Raw genomic sequence first — 19,904 nt, forward strand, 5'->3', positions numbered from 1 at the left:
AACACCGAAGGCAGCAGCAGAGAATCCCAGGTGGACTAAGCCTGACAGGTTAACCACCTTGATGCCCTCCTCCTGAGATGCTACTGAAGCAAGTGAGGCTTATCTATGCACGGAGAAACCACCAGAGTTTAGTCTGACATATTAAAATGTGGCAACATCAGCCTTGTTTCAATTCAATGCATCAGGCCAGGAGCTAAGGTAGTTTAGGAAAGGCTTCCCATGCCTCTCAGCCATCCTTGCCACAGAGGCACAACCTCTGGGAGGAAAACAAGGTAAGCAGCATAGAGGAGAACACTTCAGCCCTCCAGTTTTCCTGTGCTGTGTTTGTGAGTCAATAGTTTCCTTTTTTTATCTGGCAATTAATTCAGAAAAATCCTCAGACTCTATAAGGAGATGGGGGGGGCGGGAGGGAAGAAGGAGGGAAAAAGGGAGGGAAAGAGGGAAAGAAAAGGGGGGGGGGGAGAGACTGAGAGAGAGACTGAGAGAGAAAGGGAGAAAGAGAGGGAGAAAGGAGAGGGAGAAAAGAGGGGGAGAAAGACAGAAAGAAGAAAGCTAAATGTGTACAACATGGCCCTTTGAAAAAGGGTGGCACACAGATTCAGCACACAGGCAAGGTAGAAACCAGGAAAGCAGTAGGTTTAGTTGCAGGCACTTGCAATAAAGAAAACTGCAAGTGCAGTAAGAAAAACTTAAGGACCAAACTTTTAAGCACAGGAGTCCAATGTCTACACTGGGAACACATATGGAAATGAATGACAACTTTAGACAAAAGCTAACTGATGTCAAGGTGCATTACAAAAAACCTGTTTTTTTAATCCCACCTAAGAGGGATACTTACAGGCTAGATGGAGCTCTGAGCAACCTGATCTAGTTGAAGATGTCCCTGCCAATTGCAGGTGGGATGGACTAGATGACCTTTAAAGGTCCCTTCCATCCCAAGGCATTCTATGATTCTAAGCGAATAAATAGGTTGAAATAGAACAAAGCAGTTGCTATACCCACCGATACTCCCAAGAAACGCATTCTTACTACCCACTTTTATTTTTATCCATGAGCTAATGCTGCAGACAAAACTGAATTTGGACTTAAGTGATTTTCTCTATGGGACTGCATGCAAAAATAAGTCATTTAAACAGAATACAGCAACTTTGTGAACATATCGATAATCGTATTGTGAGAAGTATTTGCACTTGCAGGGAAAAGAGCTGCACAAAGACAAGACTGCTTTAGTGTTCATGAAAGTGATAATAAATGAACCACTTAAGATGTTTCTCACTGATGCTGAATACCCAGATATCATTCCTGAGGCCAATGAACACGTCTGAAGGAACCACAACATCTTGGATGAGACTGACCACTCGTTTCTCATGCACTTTTGGTCAAAACACCAGACAGCTTTTTCTGTGTTTGAAAGACGTCTTTGAATGTATGCAGAAGAGATCATACCCATAAAAAAAACCCAGAGGGAGGATCTTTTTTTTTTTTTTTTAAACTTACAGATGAAAAAAAATTCCATTAATTATTTGAAGCCAGAATACAAAGGGTAGGGGAAGAAGTGAGTTCAACTTACAGTGATCAGCGCTGAATGCCCCATAGGAGTTGGTAGTTTTGCCCACAGGACACTTGATGCAAAAGGAGTGTCCTTTCTGATGCTGATAGTAGCCAAAAGGGCAGGGAATGCATTCATCATTCTGGAAATGACTGCCTGGAGGACAAACAACTGAAGAGAAGAAACACCTTATTACTCTTATGGATTCCAACCAGTTCAGGCATTCGCACACATATGTGTAGGTATATGTATGTATGTGTGTGTGTGTGTGTATGTGTGTGTATATATATATATATATATATATATAAGTATCACACTGGTAGACTTGCCACAGGTGTCAAGCTCTCAATATAGATATTTCTAAATGGAATAATACAGGTAAATGCTCCTTAAATGTTCATTAATCTCATAAATGACTGGAACATAGAATGTAGTCTTTTTTTCTCAGATCATCCTAAAAATATTCTGGAATTAGTGCACAACATGCTCTTTGGAAATGCCAAGTCTAGGCCAGATTTCCATTAGTCAAATCTATTTGTAATAATATAATGTACTTTGTGGATAAGTTGTGAAAGACAACGAAGGAACACAAGCTACAAATGGAGTAACTTCTACAAATGCTACAAAAACAGGAAGACTCCTAGGAGTAGAAACTCCAAAAACATCATCCAGAAACCCACCATATGGTAACACTTTCATTCAGAATTCCTGGTAATGAAATTTTTGGTACTCACTTCCAAACTAAACAGTAATGGCTGGATTAAAAGTCACTAGTTGTGCACATGACAACCCAAACACAAAACAAAAAGATATTCTTAGTCTGCATATATATCATTTACAGAACAAATAAGGAGTAATATTTCCAGCTGACCTGTTGCATATTACAAAGAAAATTCATTGTCTTCTGGGAGGTCACGAAATACTGTCTTTCCTTCCAAATCATTTGAATGAACATTAAAGCAGAAGAGTCACAGACACATTTGCAGGACAATACCTTTACTTGTTATTTCACAGCTGCTTTCCAGATGTAGATTTCCTTCAAAACACTATCAAATGTATGTTTTGGGACTTTGACAACATGCAAAACTTCATTTCTGCTTTTGTCCTAATGTCTTGACAGCAGTTTAAACTTGTATGAGAGAGAAATAGTAATGGAAAATTGGCCATCCCCACTACAACCCATATGATGAATTGCTGTTCTGGCCAAGACACTGGAATGTAAATTAATTTAACTTATAGGAGCACCTAAATTAGAACAGACTAAAAAGACAGCTAGTATAATAACAATCATCTCTTCCTTCATCTGCTCTAAATGGTCCAATGGGAAAGTCTAGGATGAGACAACTGTGAGACTGAAATTTCCCTCCCAAGTATGCATCAAGGCAATTGCTCTAGGTATAACACATATCTAAAATCAATTACAGAACCAAAAAATCCTGGATCAGACAGAATGCTCCTTTCTCATGCATATTATTTAATACAGAAGAGTGTCTGATACATTTTAAAGACATTTTCCAACACATGCAGAAAGGATCATTCTCATTGCAAATGAACAACAGTAGAAATTAAAATGAAATGAGTAATCCATGCCTAAATTGAAGACAAAATGCAAAGGATGAGGGAGACTAATTAAGCAATTAAAGTTTAAAAAGAAACAAATTAAGCTTTTCAAAGCATCCTCCTTTTGTTGTAGTTATGATGTGAAAGTAACATCTGTGTCTCCAACCACATTTTAAGCAACTAAAATTGCCTTTTGCCTCACACATTAGATCAACAAAAGGGCACACAGAATAGCAAAACATGTTGGTGCAGAGACATATGTTTTTTAGACTCTATAACTCTTGAAGGCACATGTCATTTCAGCTATAGGTTAGACTTGACACAATCACACAGAGGTCAAGTTTGATTCTAGAAGTTAGACAAACCATCACATTGTACTTCTTTCAAGCTTTAACGTTCATATATTTTAACAATGTAGGAAACTAGAGAACAGCCTTGAGCCAAAATCTCAGAGCTAAGCGTTAGCACTGGGCCCAAAATTTGTATCCCTAGAACAGGAAAAAATAAATAAAATAAAATAATAATATGATAAAATAAAATTTAAATTTAAACACCCAAATTTAATCCCTTGCTCCTGCACATCAGATTTGTAGCCTGGCCTCACTTCTAACCAGACTCAGGCTTCTGTGTACCAGGGAAACAACATGCTGAGCAGCAACTTCCAGGCTAAAGAACAACTCACTCGGGAAACACAAAGCAACTCTGCGCAGGGGTACCACGCCTCAGAGTAGCCTCCTTTTACTTAAGACCAGCTCTCACGATGCTAAGCATGCTTAAAGACTGTCACAAATGATCATTACCCAATGCTTTCACTGCTCTTTCCTCCCTCCAGGCATAGTGGAAAACTTTGGGATATCAGATTCATGATCCAGATTATTACAAATGAAGTCTTGACCTGCTAGCTCAGCTGTAAATCTAGCACTTTATTTGATTTGGGTTATGCTCTGCTGAAAGTAACTCTGATAAAATTGCCAAGCATTCTAAATAATAAAAGGAACCAGCATAAAAACATATAATAAACCAAAGATAACTCACAAACAGGCTTCAGGTTTTCTCCTGAAATAAATGGGGGGAGAGGGGTTGAGTTCATAAAGCTGCCTCCTGGAGAGTTTCCAACTCTGTTCTTTTTGACTCACACCTTAGAAAAGAAAGTGTCTTTTGTCCCTTTAAAATTTAGCTAAAAGAAAACTGTTACCTCAGGCTCTTAAGGAATTATATTCATAAATACCTGTGGGGTAAAGTAACTCAGTGTAAGACTGAGACAAAGAAAAAATGTCACAGAAGAAAAACTAACACATGATAAATGTTACCCATTTTACAGGCAGAAAAACATGAAACAAAGCAGCAATAGATGCAAACCTAAAGAAGAAGATGACTGTAAGAAAAACACGAGAGATGAAGAGGTAGATTCATGCAAGCTGCATGTTCCTAAATGAAAAATATTAGGTTTATTAAGAACACCAGAAAGCTGCTGCTGCTACTAAGAGTTGTCCATGCTTCCTGAAGCAAGCAGAAATGTCACTTACAGTGAAATAAAAACAAACAAATTAATAAGATCAGGATCTGAAAAGACAATTGTATTTCAACAAGGTGGAACAGGAAAGGGAAGAGAATAAAGAAAGAATCCCTGTCATCCTCACACAACTTTGATTTCTGTAATCACAGGTGATAACTTCTTATTATCAGTCCCTAGTATTAGTAAAGAAACAGACCCAGAAGGACAAATGACCAGAATATATCCATAGTGCAAAATAAAATTAAATATATATCTATCTTCAAGGAACAAGAAACTGAATTCCTAAATCTCTTGTTTAGAATAAAATATGCAGTCCTACTACATAAACCAGTGTCCAGCAGCATGTCTACCATGACATCTTAGAATATAAAATCTCTGCCAAAATCTGGAGCAGAAACTGTCTCCTTTCCGCATCTCTATGATAACTCTGTTTTACTGAGTGCCTTTTTCTACAGCTGGCTGGTTCAAATATGTATGAACTAACTTACAAAGCAAATTAATTCACTGCTTCCTAGAGGCCTTTATCCCTGGCAGGAAATATTTGGCAGAAAGATCCAGTCTTTGTAAGTTCTTCTGCGCTAAATGATGGACTCTACTTAATGAATAATGACACCTTTAATCAGTACCACAGTACATCTTGTTAGGTAACTGCAAGTTGTTACAGACTCCGGATTCTCAGTATGAATTAATCATTTTTCTGTATGGTGTATTTAAGTAACCAAAATCTGAAGTGTTTCAGACTACAGAGATGAACTGAAACTGCAGTGAATTTACCCTTAAAGGGACAAGCTGGAAACTGCAGCAGTTCAGAACTGATTCATCACTTAGAATCACAGAATCATAGAAACGTTAAGGTTGGAAAAGACCCTTAAGATCATTGAGTCCAACCATTAACCCAGCACTGCAAGTCCACCACTAAACCATGTCCTTAAGCACCACGTCTACCCGTCTTTGAAATACCTCCAGGGCTGGGGACTCAACCACTTCCCTGGGCAGCCTGTGCCAGTGCCTGACTGCCCTTTCGGTGAAGAAGTTTTTCCTAATATCCAACCTAAACTTCCCCTGGCACAGCTTGAGGCTGTTATTCTATGATTCTTGATTACTTTGAAGCTCTTGCCCAGGCATTAGGAAGCTCTCCTAACTTAAAGAGAACCACCATACCAACGAGGGAGCTAAGTTGTTTTCATGTATTTTGATTCGCTTTTAGGGTCTCTAGCTTAAGCTGCATAGTATTGCAGTTTTCCCATCTGAAAATATTCCTCATTTTGGAAAACCTATCCAATATCAGTTCTTGTTGATCTTATACCTAGAAGTGGAATGGATATTATGGATATTATGGAAAGACCTTCTAATACCAGACAGATCTAAAAAATCCAAAAAAATATTCACAAAACCTTCTATACTATGTCAGTGCCATGATGCCTGTTTCCAAATCATTGGTTCAACACAAGGACTGAACAGTAAGCAAAGCACTAATTCCCATCTCTCTTCACATTTGTCATTCATGTTGGTGCTTCACACCTTTCACATATTAACCATAAACACAAGTTCACTGATTATTTTCTAACTTTAGTTTTATACTGATTCCTAACAGCATCAAAGAAGGAAAAGCTAAACAGAGACATACCGCATCCTTGTGAATTTGGGACTGCTTTCCCAAGAGATGAAATTCTTCGAAACCCACTTCTACATCCTAGCTGCACACTCGGAGACAGATCAAACTCTTCATCCCGGGGAAAATCAATGAAAGAATCTCCTAGGAATTGCTTGGAGTCTAAATGCAGCAGAAAACCACCATCCTTGATCTCTTTTATAAATGCTCCAATGAGATTTTCTCCAACAATTGCATTTTCTAAAGGGGTAAAAATACAACAAAATAGCATGAAATAGCAAACAGCAGACAAGAATGAGTCTGTACGGTGTCTATCAGATTAAAGTCCTAATCTCAGTATATGTAGAGAGTGCTAAAGAAACAGAAAAAAAAATCAATAAAAAATGGCATCTTCAAAAACTAAAGCATCAGAGAACAAAGTTTGATTTCTGAGTTACAAAAAATCAGTAGATGAAAACCAGGGTTATCTGACGTTCAGATTTAATTTATTCCTGCTTTTTCAAGGAGTATAATTTGCTTCTTTTTCTGCATTTTGTTGGTTTGTTTTTGAAGGCCAGCATCTGTAACAATATAATGATCACCTTCCATCACACTACTGATATTCAAAATATCCACCTATGCAACAGACACGGTCTCCACAATTGCTGAAGCTGGTGTTGAAAGCTGGAAAACAGTGAGTACCTTTCCTACTCTCTATACTCTTAGTTGCCCAGACAGCTTCCTTTTTGATGACTTGTGCAAGGACAATTGTCAGTGCTAGATCAAGAGCAAATTCCCCAGTTTTGCTGCACCAGAACTACTACAACAGTGTTCCCAGCAGATTTTTCTTGTTATCACATTCTGTTTAACCCTGTAGGCTTTATGGCATTGAATGAAATGTTGGTGTGGTTTACTGCTTCAAATTTGCAAGATAAAGGCCTCCTGTAGCTACAGGTGATGGGCAGCCCATAACCCAGCAAAGGGAAGTTCTACACACTGTATACTTTGAGTTTTGCGAGTACACCAATGGCCTTGGATGTTGAATTTTCACAGGGGGCATGTTATATACATAAGGAGAGCATGAGGAATGTTACAGCTTACATGCTGTACAAAGATTATTTTATGACTGATGTGTCCAAGGCAAATAGCTGAGGGTACTACTGCCTTCTCACGTGGTGAGTTTCCTAACTTTGCACTGTAGCCCAGGGGTGGTTTTTCAGTTGTGTGGGAGAGAATTTCACAGCCAGACACTGAAAGATCAATCTAGACCTTGAATACTGAAAGCGTAGGTGCCTTCTCTTCCTCAATGTTGGTCCGTAGCTGATTGCTGTTGTGTAGATGTTGTTTCCCCCTTTGCAGAGGAGGGACACGAGGTTTTTACACTTACGGGCTAAAGTGAACAGATATCTCATTAAGGCTGACAGCTGTGTCCTCATATTCTCAATGCTCTGTTTTCTCCAGCATTGAGCAACCTATCATTCTGCTGCACTGACACATACTATAATCAACAAAATAGCACTTAGTTTTGTTCAACCCCAGGCCAAAATGATACTCAGCTTGCAAGGAAGTAATTGGAGATCACCACATAACCAACAACACTTTGCAAATGTTTTGCCAGAAATTGTCTCATAATTGAAAGCAGGAATAAGCAGATTAGCCTTTTATTCAAGCAAATATCCTTCTGAACCGTCTAGTTATCAGCTGTAGCAGAATTAAAAATAACCTTGAAATGACAGCTGGAGGGAATTCACATGTAGAAAAGAAGCAGTCAAACCAGTAAGAATCCACTTAGGTCTCCTGAATTTCCTTTAGTCTAAAACGTTCCCCTGTGTCGAAAAGTTCTCAGCACTATCGCTAAATGTGACCCTCCTATGACCACACTATGTATCCATGCATATACGGTAACCTTTACATTCAGAGTATATAAACAAGTGTTTAACTATAGTATACATGTTCAAGCATTGCAAATAGACAGGTGCATCCCCTAACATCTCAGCAGAGAACAATTCTGTGCCTGCCAGACATGCCAGCCACAGACTCGCTGGTAACGTCTTACACAAGCTGCCTTGGTTCAGCCCTTCCAGCATGACTGGCCAGCTTGGGGCCACAGTTCTCTGCTGGTCCTGGGACCTTCAGCATGTTCTAAAGCATAGCAGATATAATAGTGCTTCCCTGGTTTTGCTCCTGTTTTGCTGCACAATTTTGGCAATTCAAGCTACTACACATCTCATACTTTGTTAGATTTACTGGAAATTCTTACTAAGCATTTCCCCAGAGTCTGGTATACCTTTAGGGCTGTGGACTTCTGGGGTTGCAATACATCTTTTCACATACAGAAATAGCCTGCAAATAGTTGCATCCTGTGTTGTGCAGTGGAAGAACTCTGATTTAGGGTCTGCCTCTGTTGAACGAAACACTAACTTTAATTTGAGAGGTATCATACCATTACCCAGAGTTTATATTGGCCAATGAGAAAGTGAGAGAAAACAGAAAGAAAAAAAGTAAATTTGTTGTTCTTTTTTTTCTTTAAGGAAAATACAAAGCACAAAGACACAGATTAAAATATCAGTTGTATAGAGCAGGGATTGATTCCCTCCATTCTCACTGATGGGAACCGTTTACTGTATGTTCATCCACCAAAAGCTCATTTTTATAATCATTAGTATTTTTGACTGTTGAACAGAAAAGAGAGAAGTTGCTGCAAGTGTTCCTTACTATTTTAGAGCTGAGGCCTAAGCTACAAAGCCAAATGGCATAAGATCCTTCAGGAAGGGATTTGCACAGCCTTGGAATTTAATACATGAAAATATCTGCAAGAAAAAAAGTAATGAAGCATTCATGAGTGATTTAGGTTTGAGACTTTTCATTGGGAACACATGCATGTTGCGTTTCTGTTTAACAATTCTTTTCTCAGCTACTTCAAGAGCAAGACTTCTCATTTACACATAAAGAAACTAGGAAAAGAATGAAGCCATTTTAGTAATGTAGATTTTCAAATCAGAGAGCCAATTTGCTCACTCTGTGTAAATACACCAGAAAACACCTCAAACAGAAAAACCAAAAGCTGCCTTAGAAGGTAATGGAAGTTGATGGTGCCAAAAGGATACAGAGAGCAGGTTCCCAGTTGTCTGATCTCCCCAGACTAGACTCATACTGCTTCTTCTGAAACTATACAGTCATTCCCTGAAAAGCAATTTTAGTAATATGGGGAAATTATAGTGTGGAGAGGGTCAAAAATGTAGTGTCCTCAAAGCAGAACACTTTCAAAAGTAAAGTTTAATATAAAACCAAACACACTCATACTTTGATCCACCGTCTGCAAACTGCTTGAATATTTATGTTTCCCTTATAATCTGAGCAACTGAATGGATGTAAACATAAACAGATTGTAAAGCCAGGAACTCCACAACTACTGCAGCCGCTATCTGCATCCTGAAGGCTTTTGAACTCGGTTCTGATCAGGCAAAAACTGCACACGTCTCCAAGCCCCATAGTTAGTGGGAAGGACACGTGCAGGCAGAGTTATTTATATTTAGTGCTGGGAACACCATTGCAAAGCAGTAAAACTGAACAAAAGCTGGAACAGAGGGCATTTGAATCTGGGATATATCTTTTATGTCTTTTATTTTAAAGGGAAACACTGACTTTGCTTTGAAAGAAGTTCCTTACATCATCCCTAACTGACTTGGAAACCACAACAAGGATCTGTCAGTCAATGGTCTCTGCATAATTGCTCTAGGACTTCTGAGGTAAGGGTCATTCTTTAGTGTCAAAGGTAATATAATAAATAGAAAATGAAAAGGAAAAAAAAGAAAGAAATTAAAAGAAAAAAAAAAACTTGGAAAAAATTAGTTATATTTTTGGCAATGTGGGAATTGTGTTTCTCTGAGTCCAACCCAATAAGGAACCCAATCTTTTCCACCACTGAGGCCTGCCTGCTTGAAATGAACATCTGGGACAGTTCAGCTCATGCCTGATAAAGTAATTTTCAATCTCAGTTGAAGAAGCTGGGAGAGGCAGTCCTATCGGAAAGAAACATTCAATTATAGCTCCTTTCCTCTGTGCAGTCACAGCCTGAAAAGATAAATATATCAACACCGAAAGCTCAAAAACATAACTCCAGCATTATAAAGACTCTTTCCATGAGCATTTATACTACCTTGTTAGTGCCTCCTAAGAGCAGACACAGGGAAGCAAACCAATGAAAAGCAAAGCAGGCTTAATTCACAGAAATATAAGAGGAAAAAAAAACTTACCAATATCATGTAAGTCAGGGAGAGAAGCTGCCGGGATGTTTTCCAGCTGAATCCTCCACGTGACATTCACCCCCAGGCGGTCCACGCTCAGGCATTCAACATAGACAGCGGAATCATCACAGACAGAAACCGAGCCGGTATTTCCAAACACATTTACCTCAAATTCAAAATTAAATGAAACCACGGTTAGTCAACCTGAGAACCTTCTATTCTTGCCTTTCCCTATTCAATTACACTGCGCTATGCTCAAAGGCAACATTTTCAAAAGGGCCTGTAAAAAAGAGAAGTAGGAAAAGATAATTTTAGCAGGTCATTTACTCACTGTAAGATTAATCAAAGGGTTCTCTTCCATCAAAATATATTTTTAATAAATACTGGACTGATGTGATAGGACTTCTATGGCTACAATTAAGCTGATCTGCCGATGTGGGGTCAGTGAGACTAAACATCCTATTTTCCCAGCCATCCATATGAGAGTGCTGCCAATCATGACAGATTTCATGGCGTTTTCTGCTCTTCCACTTCTCTCAAACAGGCAAAGTTGTAAAACTTTGTGTCTCACCTTTTTTTTTTTTTTAATACCAAAAAAAAACCCCACTCAATCACCAAACAAAAAAAACACAACAACAACAGAGAATAAGGAATTGAAATTACCTGGAGGTGACATAAACCACGAGCCTTCAACTCATCTAAAATAAATATCTGGAATGCCTGGAGTAATCCAGAGTAGTCAGAACTACAAGTCTTCTCAGGAGGCAGTAGTAGTTGAAAGTGTGTTTGAGCTTGAACTGTCTGAAGTAATTGGAGCTCTAAAAAATAAGCAGAAAGTGCATTTAGTAGCCTCACTATTTAATGTGGAAACTGACTTTCAAAGTTACTTTGAAAAAAGACAACACTGATTTGGCATTTTGATCTTGCATTAGTAGCAACTCTCTATTTCTAGGTGAAAGCAGTAGAGTTGTCCGTAGTAAATAATAAGCAGCAAGAGACATGCTTGGTAAATATGTGTTGTGAATTAGAGAAAAAGATAGGTGACATAGTTATATAACATATAATAGTTATATAAGTTATATAGTTCATAATTATATAAAGAGATATTTTACATTGGAGAATTAACTCTCAGAAGGATAAGGAACAACCTAGATCATTAATGATGATTTTTTGTAAGCAGATAGGAATTTCCAGAGAACTAGATGAAAGCTGATGTTATGCCAATACTTAGAAAAGAAACAGGAAGACAGGAATTATTGACCTGTCAAGCTCTGCTTGTCTCAGACAGAATCACGAAAGAACTTCTATTAAAAAAGGAATTAAGTGGTTAAAGCAATTAATACTAATTCAAATGGGCTTTCAGAAACCTAGGTTGTCAAATTAACTAGGAGTCAAGTTTTAGAAGAGAATAAATTTCATTGCATAATAATGGTGTTGACGTGGACATCTACAAGGGCCTTCCAATTTTTTGATAGCAAACCAGAGTGATGCAAATCACACAAATCGATGGGAAACCTGTGAGCTCGTCAGTCACAAGATGAAAATCTATCTATCCAGTTTTTAGCCAGAATAAAAAAGGTGCAAATTTCTTTTCTCCACTAGATTTACACTGATCCCAGGCTTCATGGAGGGTTTGTTATCTCAGATTCAGCACAATGGTGATGCTGTCGTGCCACCTCCAAATGGAGCTGGTTCTTATCCCACCAGCCTGAAGAAGCAGCAGAACTCTCCCTCTGCAGACCCTCCCTGCATCACGTACAACTGCCACTGCTGGAGCACAATTCCAGCCCTTGCTCCCAAAATGAGTGAGCGTGGGAAAGCCTGGAGAGTATTCAAGGAGAACGGTGGGAAGGACCAGAGGACACAAAAGCTTGCTTCTTCCTGCAAGGCACAAAGCCCTTTATCTGTTTAGTTTATCAGAGAGTAAAGAGCTGACTTAACCGCAATGTCTAAGTGTACACATAAGAAACAGGACATAAGATGTTTAAGAGTGTGGGTAATTATCCATTGGAACAAATTACTAAGTGTTGTGGTGAATTTTCCATTATCGTGAAGTTTATTCAATCACCTTCAGATGTATTGGGAATTTTTTATCTCTCCTTAAAACCATGGTCTATTTCAGACACAAATTACTGTGGGAAGTCCTTAGCTTGCATTAAATGGCAGCTTTTATCAGATTGCCACACACTCCCCTCTAGCCTTACAAACAGTTATTCAACTGCCATCAGGCAAACATGAAAGTTACTTCATAACATGCTACAAAAACCTAGCAAACACGATTACAGACAAAAAGGCTCAGTCTGAAATTTAAAGTTTAAAGTCATTTACATTTGGAATAGAAGACCTGTGGTACAACTGGAAAAGTGTCAATACAGCAGTTTCCAGAACGGGTTTAACCCATTCTGGAGATGAAGAGTAGCTGTAAACTTGGCATCAAGATCTGCATTTCTCAGAGTTCAGCACTGCTACAAATTACCGTTTTGATCAGAACGTATCTCTATTTGAAATAATTGAAAAGGCCAACATTAATATCCGATTACATGAGCTCTGAATAGACAACTGATTCTTCCAAGATTTAAAGTGCCATTTTTTTCTTGAAAGAAAAATTATTTGAAAAACACAAGTCAGCCATCAAAGACAACAATAATTCTAAAGAACAGACTGCTGCAAAAAGATGCAGAAGTAACAGTGACTTGATTATGCAAATAAACAGTCAAGTTCTGCCAAATTCAAACATCTGGCGCTCATCTGTTCTTCCAGGACTAAGTGGTTCCATCAGAAACACTTCAAGGTGCCAGCATCTTTTAACTTGCAAAGAAAAAATCTGCATATAGATTGAATAACTATTTATAGCTATATTATCACAGAAAAGCGGGACTGTTTCTGGCATATGAGCTAGCCAAGACACAGAGATGAAAATGGCAGAAGGCAGGACTAATCTACTTCATCTTAATTTAGCAGCTCCCATATAACTGTTGTGCCCTACTATTGTCATTCACACAGTAGCTTCGTGATGAAAACACATTTTTGTACATCTCTTGACAGTGCTCTGCGCCCTTCCCAACCCACAGCAGTTCAGACATACTCTGGCAGGCCTGATAGAGCGGGGCAGCCGAGACCCATCGACGCTGTTGCACATCACACTGAAACGACGTGCTGGAAGAGGCGCTATGGAAGCCCTGGCGACAAACCAGCCGGCACTGCTGAACGCTTGAAGCTTGCCCAGAAATGTTTTCACAAAATACAGCTCCGTTGAGAACAGATGAGGCACCGAATGGCAGAGCACACTGCGGACCTTTAAGCACATGAGAAAGGGGATATATTAGTGGCATGCTATGAAGCACTTCTAGTAAAAAGTCCACATAATCTCATATCAACAGAGAAAACCTAGACAGAACCTTATGCATTTCCCACTCATCTCAACTTGGATCAGGTTTGATGTCAGCATGGTTCAGTTTACTAAAGCTGATGAAAAGACACATATTGACTTTGATGGGTAATGCATTGGGTCCAGAAAGCTATGTGCGTGGTTTCTAAGAACAGATAAGTTTAAAACAGTCATGAATAAATTTGAGCAGGAAATGAGAAGGAGGTTTCTAACCATCAGCAGAACAAACCTTTACAAAAGATATCAGAGAAAATAGGCAGGGCCAAAAAAAATCTCAATTCTCTTTAGAATGAAGTTTGAAAACTTTAAGATGAGGAACTCATGACTATGGTGTCTTAAACAGCACCAGGGTGTTTCTGGTGACTCAGCAGGTTCTTAACAGTAGTACACAGCTTCGGAGTTGGAGCACAAAGTTTAGCCTGTCAACTCACTCTGCATCAATACAGTCATTTCAACCCTGCTAGCCCGCTGTAACAGACAATAGCAGGCTAACTACAATGATAATTAATTTCTAGTAATCAGTACAAATCAACTGCTTCACTCAATATTAGCCAAATCCCAGTGTAATTACTGAATATATCTAGTAATAATGAAACACTTCTGAGTTCTAAAGCTACAAAACATAGGAAGAAAAACCAACTTCCTTACTTAGAAATAAACATGAAGAAAAAGATGTCCTCATATCATACAATTTACTTGCTTGGTGTATGTATAGATCATTTTCCAAATACCAATGCTCAGATTGGTCCCAGCCTCCCTAGTCACTGGAGGAAGGCAAACCCTCCTGAAGGTTCAGGTCTGAGCAGCCTCTCTCTCCTCTTCTGATGGAGATGTGGAGATTAATTCCTTAACTTAGCAACCACTTCAGTTAAAGCTTAAAACATTGCAGGATGAATCTGGGATCCAGTGTGCACAGCACATCTTTGTTTTCCAACCCTGAGAATTTCAATGCCAGAATAAAAGGCTTTCATATCTGTCTCTCTGAATTGCCAAATGCATTTTTTTCCAAGTCTCTTTATAGCATCTTTTCTGCAATAACTCTGTAAATGGGGCCACTACATTCCTCCTCTTCACTCATTGACTCTGTATCCAGTTTCTTTTTCAGTAAAGGTGGAAACCTGGCATCCTTGCTTAACAAACTTAATAAACCTCCTGAGATTTTAGGACCAAAAGATATCACTGTAAAAGAGACAGTAATACTTATCCTGACCAATGTAAACTACATCCACCATTATGTGTAAATTACATTAATATCTCTTAATACGAAGTATATAAAAATCAGTCTATGTCTCTTTATTGCTCTAACACATTTTTATACCCAGAAAGTCAAATCCAGTCTCAGCCGCATGCTGCTATAGTCTTTTACTGCCTGTTCCAAAGAGAGCTGGTATGAAAACTAGAAAAATAACCAGCCCTCAAAACGTAACTGATGGATGATTTCCTGGTGTGGTTCACAGGTTTCAGTTCACAATCAGTAATTTGCTCATTTACCCCTCTATAGATGTCATCTCATTTACTATCATTATCAAGCCTACACCATCTTGTCGTTCTTCTATTTCTGCCCCAATTTCTCAGTCCTCTAAGAGTGAATCAGAATCCAGTTGAATATTAACACTTCTTTCATAGGTGTTTCTAAAGATTTCTATAAGGAAATTACTGTCTTGAGGACCTTCTCTGGAAGGCTTTCTCTCCTCTATCTCCACTCAGAGCTATGGAAAATGGGCATGAGGATGGGAGATGCGTGTGAGGACTGCTAGGATACTTGGCATCATCTCTCCAGTGCATGTCAACTAGAAAAAGTAGGATTCTACCTCTGATGGAAATGATTAAGCTAATGAAAACCTCATTGCATGCACTGGGCACTATGAGTTATTACTTGTTGTTTACAGCTGTCTGTTCTGATGTTGGAGGAGAAGTTTATCATATTTTCCTACCACAACAGCTTCTTTTGCTGATAGACAAGATCTACAAGATAGTGAGATAGTACTCCCTTGCCTTTTTCCTGAACAATTATTAGTAGTTCCCAGGACTGTATAAGGCTGGGTAGACTGAGAGGAAAAATAACCTTTGCTTCTTTATGCTTACACAATAACTGAGTTGTTTAGCATGAAGAAGTTCCATTACTATTTCAAAATCCAGGAAAATCATTAAACATTACTTCAATGGTATTTCTATGCAGAAAATAACAAATAGCTTTCAGTAAAGCCAGGTTTCCACTGAATTTTCAAAGCAGTTCTCTCTCTCAGCTCAGTCTTTTAAAAAAGGAAGATCATTAATCATTCAGTCACTGTTTCTTCTAGGAAAAGTACAGCATTACAGGATCCCAAGAAACAGCAGATGTGCACGCAAAATGGAAAATCATCTTAGGGGCATATCTCAGGGTACACCTACACCATCCTTAGAACATATTGCATAAATTTCCTTGGAATTTAGGGGGAAACCTAGAAAATGAGGTTTCATGGAGAGAAGGAGATATCAAGGACTTCTTAACATTTACAACTAGTTCTGACTTTTCTCTGGCCTACTATAAACACTTCCACTTTTCCCTGTTCACCTTCAGAGTCTATGGGAAAGTCAATCCGTACTGCTGAGTGCCGGGCGTCGCACTGAGTTCCTCCAGCTCATCCAAACAAAATAAATATCACACAGACCCATGTCCCACAGAGATACTAGCCCATAACCTGAAAGCAAGATGGCAGCAGCACTGTACTTGTTAGACCGATTAGCTCTGCTTCTCTGCAGAGCTAGAAGCCCATATTGGACTGCTATGTCCACATGGATATGCTACCCTAGCTCTGGAGCTCATCTCTTCAGAGCTCAGTTGGGCATCTCCACACATCACCACACTGCATGGAGCAGATACAACCCTGGGGTCTCCTCACAACTTCTCACAAAATCCCATCCGCATAGCTCTCTATTGGTACAAAAGAGTTCAAAGAAAATTATGTTGGTGGTGGGTTCCAAGTTGGCTGAGGAGTTATCTAATTGACTAAAATGATGCCTTACAGCTAGCTGGGCTGACGCAATCAGGTATTTGTTTGGTAAGCATGTATTGCTCTTTATATAGCAGAATCATGAAAGGAAACCGAAGCAACTTCTTATCATGTGGTCTCATTTTCTTAAATCTACCAGCAGTTCTCATTTAAAAAAACTGAAAGAACTATGGAAACAGAAGTGTCCTGCGGGTACTAGTTGAAGGTTTTCTTTTTAACATCTCTAGTTTCCACTAATCGTTACACTTCAGACCATAGCCTTGTAGAAATTTTAATTTGTTTTTCTTCACTTCAGTGATGGGGAGCTGTATAAAGGCTTTGCAAATTAAATTTATCCAAATGTCTCCCATTTGGACATCTCACTGGAAATCGTGAGTGAATTCCAGAGCTTCGCAGCTCTGGTCATGCAGGAAACACTCTGTGAATATGTAGTGCTTTGGCACATCCTTTTCACAACTCTGGTCACAAGGCAAGAGTGGGAATGGCAGAAGCATACATTTTTCAAATTTTATTTTAGTCGGTTGAATGGCTTTTAATCCCAGAGACAGCTCAGTCTGGAACAGGTTCAAGTTTGCAGCAAGCTGTTCAGATTGACATTTTAGCTAAGTTTAATAGCTCAACTGCTTTGATTTAACCAGTTTTATGAATAAAGAAAAGTCAAAGATCCATTCCCTTCTCCTTTCGCCCTGACAAAGCACTTGAAGAAAACTAGACATTGTGTCCAGGTAGGTCTGAAATCCACTGTAACACAAAGATAACTATACCTCTTGAGCAAAAAATCTCTGTAAAGACCTGAACAAAGAAGCTTAAATACAACTAAATACTGGAAAAAGTTAGGATCTGGGTCAAGAACCAGACCTGGGCTTGCTCAGAAGCAATGTGCCTCAAGCAAGAACTCACTTGCACATGCAGATCTTCCTCCGCTTACTCGTGTCCCTGGAAGCTCTTCTCCATTGTCGAAGACACACCAGCAGCTCTCTTGATCCTGGCTGCACTGCATGGGTGAGAAAGTCCCGTTGTCCCCTTCACACTGGGGGATGTAGCCTTTGCCAACTTCTCGTAAACCAGTTTTAGACTTCAGCATATTACAGAAACTGGAACCTTTAAAGAGAGAAATTTGTTTCAAGATACAGAGCAGAAGACAACAAACTAATCATCTGCAGAAATGAACTATACTAATGTTCAGAATTGTCCTGAACAGCAGTGCTTTTGGCCTGTTTTTGTGTAAGGAAGAAAGGTGAGTGTTCATGAAACCATAAATAATTTGAATCATTATAGAAACGTGAAATTTTACTTCCACTAGAAAAAAAAACATTTTTTTCCAGGGATTAAAGTGTAGTTTATATGGGTTTGCATCAATAAAATAGTGGCAAAAATATTGATATTTATTTTGTATTAATATCTTTTTTTCCATAAATTTGATAGTGTATCATTCAGATGCTGATTTTTTTTAATCAAAATAATCTTTTTAATAAGAATTTTTGAGCGAGGTCATTTTAAGTGTAACAGTACAATTATTTACATTTTAAAATAGTCAAAATGTCCCAGTTTAATACCTTTAAAACTGGGAAAAAAACAACCATGGAAGAGCAATACTTATCATCTCCTACAAACAAACAAAACAGAGACATGACTGTACAGAACCGCCCTCTGAGAAGATGATCCAAAAAGTTCAGTCCAAACTTGAGACAAAGTTGGTTCTTACTAATTTTGTTCATCTGCTTGTAAACCTGTTTAACGAATGTTTACACAACTCAGTGAACACGCAGTTACTTATCCTCCATCAAGCCTGTTGCAGGTCTGCATGGGCATGTATCATTAGCCCCCACATTAGCCCAAAAGAAAGCAGACTTGCTGCATCGGATGAAAGTACTCTCTAACTCACTATCCTCTCCTGAGGACCATGCAAAATGGACTCACTGACTGGACGTGGCCCAGTTCCCACAGCTCAGGATTCACTGCCTTAGAAAACTCATCCACAAGCCCAAAGAAGTTTCTATGGTGGTAAGAAATGGAAGGAAAAAATGCATAGAAGCCTGTACATTAGTTTGTCTAGACTGATGTATTTCTGGTGTTATGGAAGTAAAGGATAACTATTTTCAGATACCCTTTCAATGTTGATGTGCTTGTATGTACCATGTCACTGAGGAATTAAACTGTAAGCCCCCTGTGTTTCACATGTATCATTCTGAAAAGGAAAGTACATATGCCGCAAAGCATGAGGCATTCCCACTAGTGTCACAGGCTGTGGGTAAAGCATTACTCACACTCAGGATCGCCATCCAAATCTTTGCTGCCACGCTGAAATACTTCTCCTGACACAGGCTCTACACACCAAATATCTGTGTCGGATCTCTGTAGCACAGAGTATTCTCCTGTCTACAAAGAATCAATTACATATCAATGCAGCACAAGCTATATTAATACAGACGTGCTACAATCCATACCCCAAAGGTTGGTTAAAATATTTGATTATATTTACATTTTTCCATTAATACAACATGTTGAAAAGAAACATAAAATATTAAAATACAGTCTACCTAATTTAATACACAGACCAGGCCCTGAGAGAAGCAGTATGCAGACTGAAAGCCCATTGAGATGAAGATGTAGTATAATCTTGGTTTTAAATATCTGTTCCTTGCCCATCTCAGGGCTCTATCCTGCTCACTGACATGTCATGGACCCTATTTTGGGATACCTGCATCCAACTCCCTCTCATCCTGACATTCCCTCACAGCTCAGGAAGAAAGAGCCCCCCAAATGGCAGTCAATTAAATTGTGCCTTTTAAGCATAGCTCTCAAAAGGCCTAGGCAGAGCCACCCTGAAGGAGGGCAGTGCAGGCAGGGACAGAGCTTCCTATTCCCGGTCTTCATCTCAAAACTATTTAAATTCTGCCTTATGGAGGGCTACGCCTGCTGTTTGTTTTGTCTTACTCTTTTCTTTCAGGTTAATAGGAATGCACAAGGGATGCTTAAGGAGCATAGACTGAAACCATACGGGCCTTTGGCATGGTGTAAGAAAAACTGAGGAGGTTTTGTTTCTTCCTCCCTCAGTCA

At 39.0% G+C, this 19,904-nt stretch overlaps 1 protein-coding gene across 1 annotated transcript in view; it reads right to left on the reverse strand.

Moving 5' to 3' along the window:
- Positions 1-19,904, reverse strand: part of TG (thyroglobulin) — a 158,754-nt gene that overhangs the window by 117,037 nt on the left and 21,813 nt on the right. The window contains exons 15-21 of the mRNA XM_087733838.1: positions 19,112-19,223; positions 17,745-17,945; positions 13,549-13,758; positions 11,127-11,281; positions 10,473-10,629; positions 6,253-6,477; positions 1,571-1,720 (exon numbers count right to left, since the gene is read on the reverse strand). Coding sequence (XP_087589964.1) covers positions 1,571-1,720; positions 6,253-6,477; positions 10,473-10,629; positions 11,127-11,281; positions 13,549-13,758; positions 17,745-17,945; positions 19,112-19,223 — 1,210 coding nt within the window. The remainder of the gene's footprint in view (positions 1-1,570; positions 1,721-6,252; positions 6,478-10,472; positions 10,630-11,126; positions 11,282-13,548; positions 13,759-17,744; positions 17,946-19,111; positions 19,224-19,904) is intronic.

This window comes from Nipponia nippon, unplaced genomic scaffold, assembly GCF_047370975.1.
Source record: "Nipponia nippon isolate SJK-2023a ecotype South Korea unplaced genomic scaffold, ASM4737097v1 scaffold_1, whole genome shotgun sequence".
Taxonomy (NCBI): domain Eukaryota; kingdom Metazoa; phylum Chordata; class Aves; order Pelecaniformes; family Threskiornithidae; genus Nipponia; species Nipponia nippon.